The sequence below is a fragment of the Schizosaccharomyces cryophilus genome, assembly GCF_000004155.1.
Source record: "Schizosaccharomyces cryophilus OY26 unplaced genomic scaffold supercont4.8, whole genome shotgun sequence".
NCBI classification, from domain to species: domain Eukaryota; kingdom Fungi; phylum Ascomycota; class Schizosaccharomycetes; order Schizosaccharomycetales; family Schizosaccharomycetaceae; genus Schizosaccharomyces; species Schizosaccharomyces cryophilus.
Window position 1 is genome coordinate 252519 of NW_013185631.1, and position 13582 is coordinate 266100.

A 13582-nucleotide genomic window follows, 5' to 3' on the forward strand; every position below is an offset into this window, starting at 1 on the left:
GGTGCGATCATTGAGTCAAGCAACAAGAAACTTGCTGAGCGTATATCACAAATCAAGATTACTTTTCTTAATATCTTATTATACATGACTTCCATAAAAGCCATCTTCAGAAAGCATTGTTTACCTTTAGTTACAGAATATAGAAAGCTAGCAAATCAGACTTCTTATATAACAAATCTGCCAGCTATTGCCATTCGGCCAAAATGATCTATCGTTTGGAAATAACAATGTGCCAGAAGAACAAAAATCAAACTCAGAAAGCCTTTTTTATTATTCATATAGATAACTAGAAAGGTTCAAGGTTTTGCAGCGTTATACACTGCATTTTACTCTTTCCATAGAAAGCTGTCTCACTTTCTCTTTTTTTTTTTATTATTATCCAAAAACTAAACCATTAAAGAGAACCGTGTTACTGAAAATCCATTTTATTGAAATGTCCAACCAATAATAAGCCAAAAACCCAAAAATTTGCAACGATAGAGAAAAGAAAATAAGGAAATAAAATGCACAGTATCAAACATCTCCCATCATGGTATCGAAACAAGACGTAGATTTATAATATTTACAAATACTTGCTTTACTCATTTCCATGAAGTTTTAAAAAGTAATCGTCTTGAAGACGTTCAGACCCGTTTGAGCAGTAGAAACAATGGTACCAGGAATCTGTTTGTGCCAATGAAGCTCTTTAATGGCTGATTGTCCCATATGGACAAACATAAGTTGAGGAGGCACATCTTGAAGGCCTTCAGCAGCACGGCTAGCTTGTTCTTCAGGATCCAATTCAACAGAAAGATCCCAGAGCGAAAGCTGGTCATCAGCACCAGCAACAGCAATTACAGATTCTTCTTTTGGATGCCACTCGATACTAGTGACAGCTGCCTGATGCCATTTAAAGGATGCGACAGGCGTGGCGACAGCTGATGAAGATTTCAAAGAGCGGAGATCCCATACATTGAAGACACCATTGTCAGCACCAGTGGCCATCAGGTAAGGCACACGCGAGTTCCAACTCAAAACATTAACGTCAACGCCAGGGTGGGCATTAACAGTTAAGGCAGAATTCTTCTTTTGATTTCGGACATCCCAAATACGGAAAGTACCATCACAACTACAGCTGGAAAACACAGTCTTTTCATTAGGGGACCATTGGATGTCTTCCACACTTGCAGTGTGATCCAAAAAGGGAGATGATTCTGTCTGCCATCCACTATTTGTAGCACGAGTCAAATAAATTTCATTGGCGTTGTCTCCTGAAAGTAAGGAATATTCGAAAGGTGACCAGTCTAAAGCATAACCTTCTGTCTTGTGTTGATTCACAGTGTAAACAGGGTTGTTTTGATTGCGGGAAACCACATTGCCAGGGCTGACGAGCGATTGGAGATGAGGAGCGATATCCCAAATATGGACTTTGCCTGTTTCTTGGAAAGAAGCCATAAAGTTTTTCTTTTGAGGATCCCTAGATGAAACAGGAGAAGCTCGAATGCGGTTGCAAGCGCCCTTGGTGGGAATAGACCGATGCTCCAAAATAGGATCTTCTTCAACATCCGAGTTATCAGAGTCCTCTTCGTCTTCGGCATCATTCTTGGTTTTGCAAAGCTGACTGACTTTCATAACAGTAACTTCGTTTTCGTTGTTGAGTGCTTGCGAGCCTCCAGCCAAGTACATCTCTTGAGGCCAAGCTCGACGCTCTTCACCAAGCGAATCATGGAGGATGTCCAAACTCAAAAACGGCCATTTCACTTGCATGTTGTGAAGCATATCATAAGCACTAGGGTCTACGACCAATTGTTCGCCTTCGTTTATGACACCACCAGGTAACCAGGCAGACTTTGCAGCTGCAGCATCTTCCTCACCTTCAGCTGCTTCCATTTCATTGTCTTCGTTTCCATCAGCTTCTAAGTACTCATCCTCACTTTCAAATTCGTCTTCGTACGCGTCCTCAAAGTTACCCATTTCTGTATCCATGGAATCCGAGACAACCTCGCGTCTTCCAGGACCATTTTTGGCTTCTATGTCTTGAGTATCTTCCGCAGTTCTTTTCGACATGACAATTGCTGAGTTCGTTAAGAAAAGATGGATTTGGAGAGGTAAACGTTCCCAGCATGTTCTCGCACCCTGAATCAAACTTTTCTTTGCGAACTTATACAGAGGTATTAAATACTTCCGCATAGTCTGTTATAAGTACTATAGCGCTTTGTGTTCCATCACAGTATATACATAAATTACATACTGCTCCATCGTGCGTTACGGTTTGTAATCATGTAAACAAACAGGGAATGGGTGTCAAAAAAGCATGCTTTCGGCTTCAACTATACGATGTCATATGGTTATGAATTACAATTCTTTGTTGCAGTATCCCTAAGTTTCGCCGATATGAGATGGGAAACGACTGAAAATTCGCTTCTTTGACTTCTACCGAAGAAAGAACAACTCTATACTGAGTTTCACTGAGGAAACGTCACTTGAATCGTCAGTAATTAAACAACAAGTTACCAAGTTTAATCTTCCTTCCCCATATCTTGTAATTGAAAATGAATTTAAATTTGGTCTACCTTTTTCAAGCGGCCGGCATTCTGGCTCCTAGCATGAGCGCTGGTGCCATTGGTTATATTTCTGCTCAAGTGGTTCCTCTTATTTTATTAGCACCTGCAGACATTGGACTTGTTCAATTTAAATATATGTATACGCTTGGCAAACGAACTTTCCCTTTTATTGCTATCGGAAGTACGGTAGTCCAAGGATGTTTGGCCTATTGGGAAAGACGGCGTAGTGTCTTGTCTTCCAACCTATACATTATATCTGGAACATGTAGTGCGCTCATTGTTATTTACATTCTAATGTTCATGAAGAATACCAATAGCACACTGCTTAGTATGAATCCAGACAAAGTTTTGAGGTCTACAGACGCAACGGAGACTTTTCGGAAATTGCTTAATAAATGGAGCATGAAAAGTTTGTTCCGAAGTGTTTTATTGTGCACTTCTGCGCTTGCCTCTTTCGCTGGAACCTTTCTATTTTAATCCATGTTTCTCTTAACCTTTCATATTTCATCTTGCTTTTACGAATCTTTAGTCCATACTTAGTTTAGGTAAAGAAGGATTTAATGTTTCAATCAATAATATAACGGATATTTTAAGTAAAACATCGCAGTTTCTTGTCGTTGTTATCGTTGCTGGATACAGAAAAAGCGTTCAATAAAGTACCAATTTTCACTGCTTTTTTCTTTTAAAATAATAGATTAACAAAATATGATTTAACCTCTTTCTATGAGGGAATGTTGGACAAAGTAGGAAACCCATTGGTTTAGTAAACCTCGCGTTCTGTAATACTAGTTTTTGATTCCTTCGTAAAACCTTCTAAAACAGATTCAAAATAAACTTCATTTACGCTTAAATATATTCGTTGAAAAAATACCTTTTCGTTGACTCATTCGAATAAAAAAAGCACTTGATGGTACTTACAAATTGACTTTCTCTATTCGTTATCTCCAAAATATTTTTTACGTCCATAGACATTCAATTCTATGTGACAGAAAACATATTTTTTCATGTCTCAAAGATCGCAAGGAAAGAGCGATAAGGTGAATTTCCGAACTATTCAATTGGCTGAATACTGGTATCCATATCCACAAATTTATTGTTGGGCATTAGGAGCATTATGTACCCCGTTGTTTCTTTGATAATAATAACCTCTTGAGTATCCTCCACGACCACGGCCACGGCCGCGACCGCGACCGCGACCACGACCACGGCGTCCTCGGCCACCACTAGAAGCAACTCCAAAGGTTTCCAAATTCAAGGAGCGTTCACGGTCGCGTAAAGAGCGACGGTCAAAGGCTTCTATATTTTTCTCTTTGCTTTCACAGCTAATATCGTCAAAGAAAGACTGATTGGGTTTGTAAAAGTCCTGATGAATTTGGTCTTCTTCGTTGTTAAGTTCATTCTTAAGACTTTGGAATTTTTCATTAGCAGATTGGAAGTCAAATTCGCCTTTTTCGTTTTTAGGCACACTGACAGAGGCAGTCAATGAATGAGAAGGTTGAACAGCGCCTCCAACTTGAGAAGCTGCGGGCACAGTTGTGGCATCAACAACACGTTCGCTGTTTACAGAAACTGATTTAACCGATCTGTCACCTTCATTGTTAACTTGAGCGGAGGCAATTGTTGTAGCACCGCTAGGTGCTAAGGGAGTAACAGAAGGAGAAGCAATAGGTGCAACATTAGCATTGGGGAGGTTTGGAGTCATAGGTTTTTGGCCACTCGGGATGTCGAACCCTGGTCTGGACATGAATGGAGATTGTCCAGGAAGGGGCTGGGTGACACCTGGGTGAGGCATATCTGGACGTTGGGAAACTTGTTGCTGATCTACAGGAGCATTATAATAGGGTACAGCAGGGGTAGAAGTCTCCATTGGAGTCCCCAAAGGAGCAGCACCTGAGGGAGCATAGGGAGCTCCCCCTGTATTTGCATACATGTAGTAGGGAGCAGCACCTGCTATAGGATTATATGGAGCACCCGTCTTGGGTCCATACATGTTGTAGTAAGGGTTAGGCTGCATTGACTGAGGATTTGGGGGAGCACCAGGTTGGTTCCAACCAAACTGACCACTATTTGACTACAACATATGGTTAATAATGAGATATTCAAAGGAACTCTTAGGTAGAGTTCTTTAGGGACGCTAGAAGAAACCGTTCAGTAATGTACGAAACAAATTTCCCCGAACCTCCACGTAAAAAAAAAAAAAAAACATACCCCGACAATAGCAGGATCATTGGGAGGTTGAACAGGAGGAGGTGCTGGAGTAGTAGCTGGCTCCTCTATACGTAAATCTTTAACGTCGCTTCCACGAAAGACGATGTAGTCAAACACATTTTCGGACGGCGGAATTTCTTGGGATGGATCCTGTTTTCTACCTTCCGTACCGCACCATCGAACTAATTGTTATTAAATGAATGGTACTGGAAATGCATACCATGCTTTAAAGCTAGGGTAGAGTCTTGGGAGTTAATATCTTGCAAGATACCCACATATCTAAACGATTAGTAAAAAAACCACTGATTTTATCTTACCGAATGTCTGATTTACTAATCAGACTAATACGAGAACCAATAAATTCTGTCATTGAGAAAGGTTTCAACACGAAACTACCGTTGTGGTTGAGAGGTGTAACTTTTGGAAGTCGAAGACAGTCCTCGGTGGAAGAATTGCAACACCAAAATTCATGTAGAAGTTGGAGATGAAAATAAAAAAAAAAAACTTTTTTTTGTTTCTATAAGTGTTTCAATAAGAATAAACTACTTTCAAATGATACCCATTTAAGGATTTCGACCATCTTATGTATGTTTCTGATAACATTTTGTGAAAAGCTTATGAGGTGTCTATTTAAGGAATTTGTATGTTCATATATTTTTTCCAAACAATTGAAGCAACAAATTTGATTGGATTTGTGCTTTTGTTCATTAGTTCTATGGTCACTGAAGATACTACTACCAGCTTGTTAAAGATCCATTTTCAATAGCTAGGTTATTAAGTCATCTAGTATTTTGCAAGACATTTCAAGGTTCTTTTTATCTAATTAATATTCTATACATCCAGTGTCAAAGATTGATATATGGAGACACTAACAAAATAACCAAGATCATTCATCATGACCTATTTCCAAAAATAACCCAACTTTTCTATACCAAACTAAATTCCAAATATTTTCTTGTTTTTACTTTTTTTTGTTAGCAGAACCTTGCTTTTGCCGTTTAGGAAACCTGCCTGCAGCGACAGTGCCTACGGAAGAAAGTACTTTGAGGCCAGACAAAACATATCCCATGTCTCCTCGAACACTCATGAATGGATGAGTACGTTCTGGAAGAACTTGGTAAGGACGAGTACGGATTTCATGGATATCCAACATGATAAGTTTTTCAATCCATGCATCCTGTGCAATTCGCAACTCTTGTTCTTCAGCAGATTCATCTTTTGTTGTTTCTTCATTCTTAATTTCTGTCATTTCAAACGGGTGAGACCATTTAAACAACTCGTGATGGGTATCGATCAGTACTTGTTGGTATGGAGAATAAACAAGAACAGGGCGAGAGGATCCTACCTTGGGCAGTAGCAGATTTAATACTGACATTGGTGTATGATTGCTTAAAACAAATAATGCATCAAAGTTTCCTTTTTCAAAATCCTCTAGAGTAGATTGTAATCGGGCATAGGAAGCTTTTCGACCCTCATATCTCTTTCTATGGCGAAGCTTCATTTCGCTGAGCTGTTCCTCGGAACAATCATCCATATACATATCCTTTAAAGCCTCATCAGGGCCCACAACTTGTAGCCAATTCAAGGTCCGTAGTATCCCTTTTTCAACGAGACTTTCTTCTGTGTATTCCTTTCCCCAAAGTTCCAAGCAGGAGCTGTTGGGCTGCTCATTAGGATGAATAAGAGTAACTTTAGAATCTCCACCTAGACGTTCCAGTAAGGAACCCAAAAAGAGGCATCCCGTTTCGTCGACTACAAGGTATCTGCCTCCGGGTTGAGCATTGCCCAATGTCATCATGTAAGTGGAACAGTCAGCTGTTAGCTCCATAATTTTATAAGGGTCATGAGCGAGCATATACTCCGTCACGGTTTCAAGGCAAGGTCTCAATGCTCGAAACTGTTGAAGGTACTTTTCTCCCTTACGATTGACATATTTAGCTTGAGCATATTGAGTTTTCTGATCAAAAGTTAAGCTTTTTGAGGTTAATTGACGAATTGCTTCTTCGCCGCGAAGCCCTCCTTCTTTGATTTGTTTTCGTAGCTTATCAATTTCTTCTTGACTCATGAGCTGATTGCCACGGCAATCTATTAATTCTTGATTTGTTTTTTTCTCTTCTTCTAGAGTTTGAACTTCACGGGTTTTCAGCACGCGGATTTTCTTAGGCTCGTAAATTTCAAATGTTTCATCGTAGGTCTTTCCATATAAATCATTCGTGTAGAAGGATCCAAATTTACCAAGACTAATTGTACTAGTGATTGTGTTAACTTTGTTTTATGCAAAGCAGAAAGAAATCATTCTGGCTTCAAGCTAAACCAAGCGCCCAGTGGAAAACCATGAAATAGTTGCAGGAAGTACACGTTTCTCGGCTACTACTTACTTATTTGGCTTCAATGTTATAAAACGAACATTTTCAGATGGTAACTTAACGAAAACAGGGCTATTTTCTTGTATGATAGGGCTGCTCTTTAGCATGTTGCTCTTGGTAGAAAAATTCCATTGGATTGTTTAGCCTTTGTGCACCCAAAAACAATTATCCTAAAATCCTTTTCTAGTATCTTCTTGAAACCTAAACTTGTTTTTTTTTCTTCTTAGACTCAAAATGGGAGTAGAATTAACCAGTCAAGCTTCAGTCGTTACCGGCGCCAGCAGGAAGTTGTAAGAACGAGCTAAAAGTCATTCAAAATATTCTTTTTCCTTAAAAATGGCAAGCTTCTGGCTTCTAAAATCTCCTGATTCCTGTTTTTGACAAAATTATAGTCAGAAGAGTCACAGTCAAAATAAAGAAGTTTTTCCTAATGATTTGTAGCTAATGTTAAATATTATTTGAGTAGAAATGAAATATTATGCTGTTACAAAAGAACTCTTTAAGAAAAGCATTCTTATCATGATCCTCTTTCTTTTCACCTGTACATTCTTTCCTATACCTCATCGTGAGAACCTGTTTCAAAGGATATCCTCTTTGCATCTTTTTTTGTATATATATAGATACTATTGAAAATGTTACGACTGAACTTCATGAGCCCTCGTCTTAGGGCAATTCAAAGGCCTTTTCTCGTTGGTATGCGTCTGCAAGGATTCAGCAAGATGAGCGGGAAGATGAGTGATATAAAGCAGCTTAGAATTGAAAACAGTGCTTCTATAGAGATTATAAAACAAGCTGTCGAAGAAGCAGGAGTTGGGAACCTTGAAAAAGCAAGAGAAATTCTCTCAAAAAAAATTCAACAACGCGGTGGAAAAATTGCAGAGAAAACGAAAGATCGTGTTGCTAAACAAGGATGGATATCTCAATGTGTTTCAGCTGATAGAAAGAAAGCGATTATGGTCGAGGTAAATTGTGAATCTGATTTCGTGAGTCAAACAGCATCTTTCCAAGAATTCTCTCGAACTATTGCATCTTGTCTTCTTCATCACGTTCCCTCGAATGAAAGTCGCATCTTTTTAAATGAGTCCACTTGCAAGGATATGTTTAAAGACAAGACATTGACGTTCCCTCCAGGCTCTGCTGCTCCGGATAGCAGCAATGGAAATCTAAGTGATTATTTGGTAAAAGCAGCGTCTTTAACTGGTGAAAAGGTGAACATTAACAGAGTACTTGGCTTCAACGCCTTACAATCCAATTCATGTATCGGCATCTATGCCCATGGAGCTACAACATCTTCTTCTTCTACACAACTCGGACGAATTGCTTCCATGATACTCATTCAAAAAGAATCAAGTGATTGTTCAGAAATAGCCGACTTGCTTGCAAAAGAAATTGTCGCTCAAGCACCAGACTCGACGGATGAATTTCTATCTTTGCCTTCCATCTCAAAGTCTTCAAAGACAATTCAGGGTTTATTAGAAGGTGGCAGTATTTTAGACTGGATCCGTTGGGAGCGCGGTGCTTTTGAATAACCTGCTCAAGTTTTTGTTTTACATACATTCAATTTTTTGCCTATCTCTCCTCACCCTTATGAATAATCGCAGCTACTAGCTTTACAGCATTTTCTTCTTTTTTTTAATAATATAGTCTTTCAATATTATCAATTATGGCCAACCTAATAAACCCATGTATTTTTTTTTTACCTGACTATTGCACTTATACTTATATAATAACCATAAATCCAAACCTGTATCTTGAAAACAACAATGTGAGGTCATTGAATTTGAATTTATGCAAACACGTCCTCCAAAGGATCTTCTGGTAATTCATTTTGCTTAACACGAACAGCATGTTCAAGTTTGTTTTCTTGACGATTGACATAGCGTTGAGCAGATTGTTTGCGAAGAGCCGCACGAACCATGGTTGCACTGACAAAAGTGTCATTTTTGAAAATAACGGGACCGCCAAATGATCCTTCGAGAATGTTGATGATGGTCATGACAAAACGAGGTCCAATTTCAAATAAGGTGACAGGATCTTTTTCAGGGTCCTCATTTTGTCGGATTTCGTAGTTTCTAAACCAGATCTTGTTGTCAGCAATAGTGAGTGTACAAATTCGGTCAATAAAAGGTTTGCTACGACGAGCACCCTTCGGTATACCAAGAGTTTGTTGCAAAAGCTCTTTGACTATCTTCAAATGAGGAGCCGAGTCAAACGTTTTGTCAAAAGAGAGAATGGGACGGGAGCCCTTCAAAGCATTTCCTGTCATGTTGAGTTCGTCCATAGTATGCAAGTTTTCAATGTGAAATTTAACGGTAGGTCCGTTAGGAGCACGTGCAATGTGCAAATAAAGATCTTCGCGACGACGAGACTCAAAAAAGTAAATATTGTTACAGTTATAGAGGTCAGCAAGTTCATTTAGCTCGTAAAGACGGTCTTTCGACTCGAACTTGCTATCTTTCTTAGAATGTGGCATCATGTTAATTAGATCTGTGAGCAAATGGCGTTGACGATAGGTGACACCACGAGAAGAAAGTACCAAAACTTTCTGCTTAATAGGAACAAAGCCTTCAGAGTGCTTTCTGGCTGTAACGACAGGTGCATGGGCATCTTCCTCTTCTTCGTCTCCAGCACGAGACGCCTTGGTTTTAAGCTTATAAATGGTACTCATCTTTAATTAAAGAAAAACACTGATAAACAAAAATCGCTTGTTTCCGTTTTTTAAAATGAATGGACTAAGAAAGAAGAAAACTGTTTTCAAAAAGTCAAATGCAAGCCAAATCAACCTTAATAAGAGTAATACCAAACAAACACGCTTTCCAAATTGGAAAAGAGGCTAAAGATTATTAAAAACACAAGCAAAAACGCCAATTCTGTGAATCAGACTTTTACGCTCCAGTTTACTTTCTCTCCCTAGGAATAGCAAATTTGTTAAACTTAACGACACACGGACTTTTTCGTTGCCCCATAATCCGTACTTTAGTGATGGCGCTGTTATTATACCGTATTAAAACTTTTAGCGGTGCTGCATTTTACGTGCTTTAACCCCGTTGCTTAGTAAACAAACATCAGCTTTTGAAAGAAATACATTTCAGTGTTGTCCGTTGCACCTTGTAAAAGAACCAGTTTCGCTTCAAATGACCTACTTACCTCTCCAATAGTAAACATGACGGTTTGAGTTTGTGTTTCGGAGTAAAAAGGCTCAAAGTTCCCGGATTGTATTGTTTCACGTCCAAATCCCAAATTCTACGTTTCATATAAGCTTTTCAATTGCTTTATCATTAAATTATCCATCATTTTACGGCCTTCTCCTTCTGTTTATTATGGTATTCCTTCGCAGTTCGTTCAGCACTATACCGTGCTATCGTAAACGTCTCTATTTCGAGATTGTTTGGGTCTATGGCAGCAGCAAACCTAACATAAACCAAATATTTTAGCATCCTGTTAGAATACCCCAAAAGACAGACGAAATGAGAGAGATCATTTCCATTCACGTTGGTCAGGCAGGAGCTCAAATCGGTAATTCTTGCTGGGAGCTTTACTGTTTGGAACATGGAATCCAACCAAATGGTTATATGAGCCCTGAAGTTGCCGCAAGTACCGAAGAGAATGGATTTTCAACCTTTTTCGCAGAAACAGGACAAGGAAAATACATTCCTAGAAGCATTTACGTAGACTTGGAACCCAACGTGATTGATGAAGTACGCACTGGACCTTACCGGGACCTTTTCCATCCCGAACAATTAATCACTGGTAAGGAAGATGCTTCCAATAACTATGCCCGTGGTCATTACACTGTCGGGAAGGAGCTCGTCGATGATGTTACCGATAAAATCCGTCGTATTGCTGACAACTGCTCTGGTCTCCAGGGTTTCCTCGTTTTTCACTCTTTTGGGGGTGGTACTGGTTCTGGTTTTGGAGCCCTTCTGCTTGAGCGTTTGGCTATGGAATACACTAAAAAATCTAAGCTTCAGTTTTCAGTGTACCCGGCTCCTCAAGTGAGTACATCCGTTGTGGAACCTTACAATTCTGTCTTGACAACTCATGCTACCCTCGATTTGGCAGACTGCACTTTCATGGTTGACAACGAGTCTTGCTATGATATTTGCCGTAGAAACCTCGACATTGAACGTCCTTCTTATGAGAACCTGAACCGCTTGATTGCTCAAGTTGTATCTTCCATCACAGCATCTCTTCGTTTTGAAGGCAGCTTAAACGTCGACTTGGCTGAATTCCAAACCAACTTGGTCCCTTATCCCCGTATCCATTTCCCACTTGTCACCTATGCTCCTATCGTGAGCGCGGCCAAGGCCTACCACGAATCTCACTCTGTCCAAGAAATCACCAATCAATGCTTTGAACCTTACAACCAAATGGTTAAGTGTGATCCCCGTGCCGGTCGTTATATGGCTACTTGTTTGCTTTATCGTGGTGATGTGATCCCTCGTGATGTTCAGTCTGCTGTCACAAGCATCAAAGCTAAGCGCACCATTCAATTTGTCGACTGGTGTCCTACTGGCTTCAAGATCGGTATTTGCGACCGCCCTCCTCAACATATTGAAGGAAGTGACATTGCTAAGGTTGATAGAGCTGTATGCATGCTTTCCAATACCACGTCTATAGCCGAGGCCTGGTCGCGCTTGGATCACAAATTTGACCTTATGTATAGCAAGCGTGCTTTCGTTCACTGGTACGTCGGTGAAGGTATGGAAGAAGGTGAATTTTCCGAGGCACGTGAAGACCTTGCTGCTTTGGAACGTGATTATGAAGAAGTTGGTCAGGACTCTATGGAGGCTGATTACATGGAAGAGGAATATTAATCGTAACGATGAACCTGTAATATTTATCCTAAAAAATTGTCGTCTTTTCTTTTTAAAAAAATAAGCAAAAAAAAAAGAAAAAACCTGTATCTAAACGCTGTCTATGTTCGTTCATTTTTCCCATACATTTTACATTTATTTTTTTATTTACTGTTGGTATTCTATAAAAGTTTGCTAAGTGATTCGCACAGACGTTTCCAAACAAAAGGTTGCTCGTCGCCGCTACAATTTTCTGTTCCTTCTGGTTCCAGTCATTGCTTGTTTATAAGATGCAATGATTCCTTTGCATAGAAGCAATCTTTACATGTTTCTCCTTCTTTTATAAGTTGATATTGCTATCCATCAACTCCTTCTCTTTTTGTCGTATGGCTCTTTACAAAAGCACAAGTATAGTATTCGTTCTTTGTGATTTTCTCATTAGTCTACAAAATGGTATTCAAAACATTCCCTAAATCTATCTCGCTCCTTCCTGTTGTAGTGACATCATGAAACTATCCTTAGCAATTATGTTCAAAATGCATATTCTAGCCCAAAATAAAAGAAATATCAAGCCGTACTTTCATTGCTTCACTTATAAAACTGATCTTACATATTACAAATAAACAAGAAAACACTTAACGACTTTCTATTCGTTGCTTGCAATGGGTAACATTGTCACCTAAAGGGAAATTTTGTAAGTTGAAAAAACAGTCACAGTTTGCATATTCCAGGAATGTAAGCTTTTGGAAAACTCATCCAACGCAAAACACCCCATCCAAGATGACGAAGAGAACTAAAAAGGTTGGTGTGACCGGTAAATATGGCGTTCGTTATGGTGCCTCTTTGCGTCGTGACGTCCGCAAGATTGAGGTTCAACAACATGCTCGTTATCAATGCCCCTTCTGCGGTCGTAACACCGTGAGACGTTCTGCTGCTGGTATGTAAAGTTGTAAATGGTTATTCAAATTTGCCTTTTTTGCTCCGATGGAGTGACGTGGCTTGGATTTTACCAATTTTACCAATGTCACAAAAAGTAATGACTAACGCAAATTGTAGGCATCTGGAACTGCAATGCTAAGGGCTGTGGTAAGGCTATGGCCGGTGGTGCTTGGACTGTTACTACTCCTGCTGCCACTAGCGCTCGCTCTACTATTCGCCGTCTTCGTGAAATGGTCGAAGTCTAAGCCTAGTAGACTATTTTTCCAGTTACTTACATTCATTGAATTGAGGTGCAATTACGCGCGATGCGGGATATATATATTAGAAAAGTGAAAGCTGTAGCATTTGTAAGCGTAGCTGTAATTATCTGTAAGATTTGTCCAAGTAATACATATACTCTTGAGTCCCATAAAATGAAGTTTATTTTAACAGGATGCGAATGGCAAGAATTGATTTATTAATATTCAGATATATTTGTGCGGAATATATAGTATATATCAACCTATGTTAACAAGTGTCGGTTGTATGGTGTAGTGGATAGCACGTGGGATTCTGATTCCCGAGACCTGGGTTCGATTCCCAGTACGACCTTTCCAACCGACCTTTTTGTACTCTTAATTACTTTTTAGTAGACAATGCAAAAAGGCTTTATAAACACGTATGTTCAATTCATCTAATTACTGAAGCTTATTTCTAAAAAATCAAGATGTATACACTGAAAAACGAAATG

The 13582-nt window shown here is 39.4% G+C and overlaps 8 protein-coding genes and 1 non-coding gene across 9 annotated transcripts; 5 read left to right on the top strand and 4 right to left on the bottom strand.

Annotated features, from left to right (window-relative positions):
* Window positions 1-260: 260 nt before the first annotated feature.
* On the bottom strand, window positions 261-2121 carry SPOG_01433 (WD repeat protein Rrb1). The gene has a single exon (XM_013170121.1). The coding sequence runs from the start codon at window positions 2044-2046 to the stop codon at window positions 598-600; it is 1449 nt and encodes a 482-aa protein (XP_013025575.1). The 5' UTR covers window positions 2047-2121; the 3' UTR covers window positions 261-597.
* Window positions 2122-2493: 372 nt separating this feature from the next.
* Window positions 2494-3258, top strand: SPOG_01434 (DUF1772 family protein). Its single transcript, XM_013170122.1, has one exon. The coding sequence runs from the start codon at window positions 2532-2534 to the stop codon at window positions 3018-3020; it is 489 nt and encodes a 162-aa protein (XP_013025576.1). The 5' UTR covers window positions 2494-2531; the 3' UTR covers window positions 3021-3258.
* Window positions 2520-5222, bottom strand: SPOG_01435 (G2/M transition checkpoint protein Sum2). The gene is made up of 4 exons (XM_013170123.1): window positions 5069-5222; window positions 4972-5030; window positions 4752-4933; window positions 2520-4614 (listed from the first exon to the last, which is right to left on the bottom strand). The coding sequence occupies exons 1-4, from the start codon at window positions 5119-5121 to the stop codon at window positions 3634-3636; spliced, it is 1275 nt and encodes a 424-aa protein (XP_013025577.1). The 5' UTR covers window positions 5122-5222; the 3' UTR covers window positions 2520-3633.
* Window positions 5223-5382: 160 nt separating this feature from the next.
* SPOG_01436 (tRNA methyltransferase) lies at window positions 5383-7370 on the bottom strand. The gene is made up of 2 exons (XM_013170124.1): window positions 7130-7370; window positions 5383-7000 (listed from the first exon to the last, which is right to left on the bottom strand). Exons 1-2 carry the CDS (start codon window positions 7222-7224, stop codon window positions 5713-5715), a joined length of 1383 nt encoding a protein of 460 aa, XP_013025578.1. The 5' UTR covers window positions 7225-7370; the 3' UTR covers window positions 5383-5712.
* A 255-nt stretch (window positions 7371-7625) lies between these two features.
* On the top strand, window positions 7626-8861 carry SPOG_01437 (translation elongation factor EF-Ts Tsf1). The gene has a single exon (XM_013170125.1). It carries the CDS (start codon window positions 7750-7752, stop codon window positions 8644-8646), a length of 897 nt encoding a protein of 298 aa, XP_013025579.1. The 5' UTR covers window positions 7626-7749; the 3' UTR covers window positions 8647-8861.
* On the bottom strand, window positions 8733-10012 carry SPOG_01438 (ribosome biogenesis protein Brx1). The gene has a single exon (XM_013170126.1). It carries the CDS (start codon window positions 9783-9785, stop codon window positions 8904-8906), a length of 882 nt encoding a protein of 293 aa, XP_013025580.1. The 5' UTR covers window positions 9786-10012; the 3' UTR covers window positions 8733-8903.
* Window positions 10013-10472: 460 nt separating this feature from the next.
* On the top strand, window positions 10473-12526 carry SPOG_01439 (tubulin alpha 2). The gene has a single exon (XM_013170127.1). The coding sequence runs from the start codon at window positions 10585-10587 to the stop codon at window positions 11932-11934; it is 1350 nt and encodes a 449-aa protein (XP_013025581.1). The 5' UTR covers window positions 10473-10584; the 3' UTR covers window positions 11935-12526.
* Window positions 12527-12635: 109 nt separating this feature from the next.
* SPOG_01440 (60S ribosomal protein L37a) lies at window positions 12636-13167 on the top strand. Its single transcript, XM_013170128.1, has 2 exons — window positions 12636-12850; window positions 12970-13167. Exons 1-2 carry the CDS (start codon window positions 12694-12696, stop codon window positions 13095-13097), a joined length of 285 nt encoding a protein of 94 aa, XP_013025582.1. The 5' UTR covers window positions 12636-12693; the 3' UTR covers window positions 13098-13167.
* A 204-nt stretch (window positions 13168-13371) lies between these two features.
* Window positions 13372-13443, top strand: SPOG_16379. Its single transcript has one exon. It is a non-coding gene; the product is annotated as a tRNA-Gln (tRNA).
* Window positions 13444-13582: the final 139 nt, after the last annotated feature.

Excerpts from the sequence above, each read along its gene's own strand:
- SPOG_01433 (XM_013170121.1), bottom strand. The coding sequence starts at position 2,046 with ATGTCGAAAAGAACTGCGGAAGATACTCAAGACATAGAAGCCAAAAAT.
- SPOG_01434 (XM_013170122.1), top strand. The coding sequence starts at position 2,532 with ATGAATTTAAATTTGGTCTACCTTTTTCAAGCGGCCGGCATTCTGGCT.
- SPOG_01435 (XM_013170123.1), bottom strand. The coding sequence starts at position 5,121 with ATGACAGAATTTATTGGTTCTCGTATTAGTCTGATTAGTAAATCAGAC. Across the intron at positions 4,934-4,971 it reads TACCCTAGCTTTAAAGCATG|TTCGATGGTGCGGTACGGAA; the intron begins GTATGCATTTCC and ends AATAACAATTAG. Across the intron at positions 4,615-4,751 it reads ATGATCCTGCTATTGTCGGG|TCAAATAGTGGTCAGTTTGG; the intron begins GTATGTTTTTTT and ends CATATGTTGTAG.
- SPOG_01436 (XM_013170124.1), bottom strand. The coding sequence starts at position 7,224 with ATGCTAAAGAGCAGCCCTATCATACAAGAAAATAGCCCTGTTTTCGTT. Across the intron at positions 7,001-7,129 it reads ATAACATTGAAGCCAAATAA|TACAATTAGTCTTGGTAAAT; the intron begins GTAAGTAGTAGC and ends CACAATCACTAG.
- SPOG_01437 (XM_013170125.1), top strand. The coding sequence starts at position 7,750 with ATGTTACGACTGAACTTCATGAGCCCTCGTCTTAGGGCAATTCAAAGG.
- SPOG_01438 (XM_013170126.1), bottom strand. The coding sequence starts at position 9,785 with ATGAGTACCATTTATAAGCTTAAAACCAAGGCGTCTCGTGCTGGAGAC.
- SPOG_01439 (XM_013170127.1), top strand. The coding sequence starts at position 10,585 with ATGAGAGAGATCATTTCCATTCACGTTGGTCAGGCAGGAGCTCAAATC.
- SPOG_01440 (XM_013170128.1), top strand. The coding sequence starts at position 12,694 with ATGACGAAGAGAACTAAAAAGGTTGGTGTGACCGGTAAATATGGCGTT. Across the intron at positions 12,851-12,969 it reads CGTGAGACGTTCTGCTGCTG|GCATCTGGAACTGCAATGCT; the intron begins GTATGTAAAGTT and ends CGCAAATTGTAG.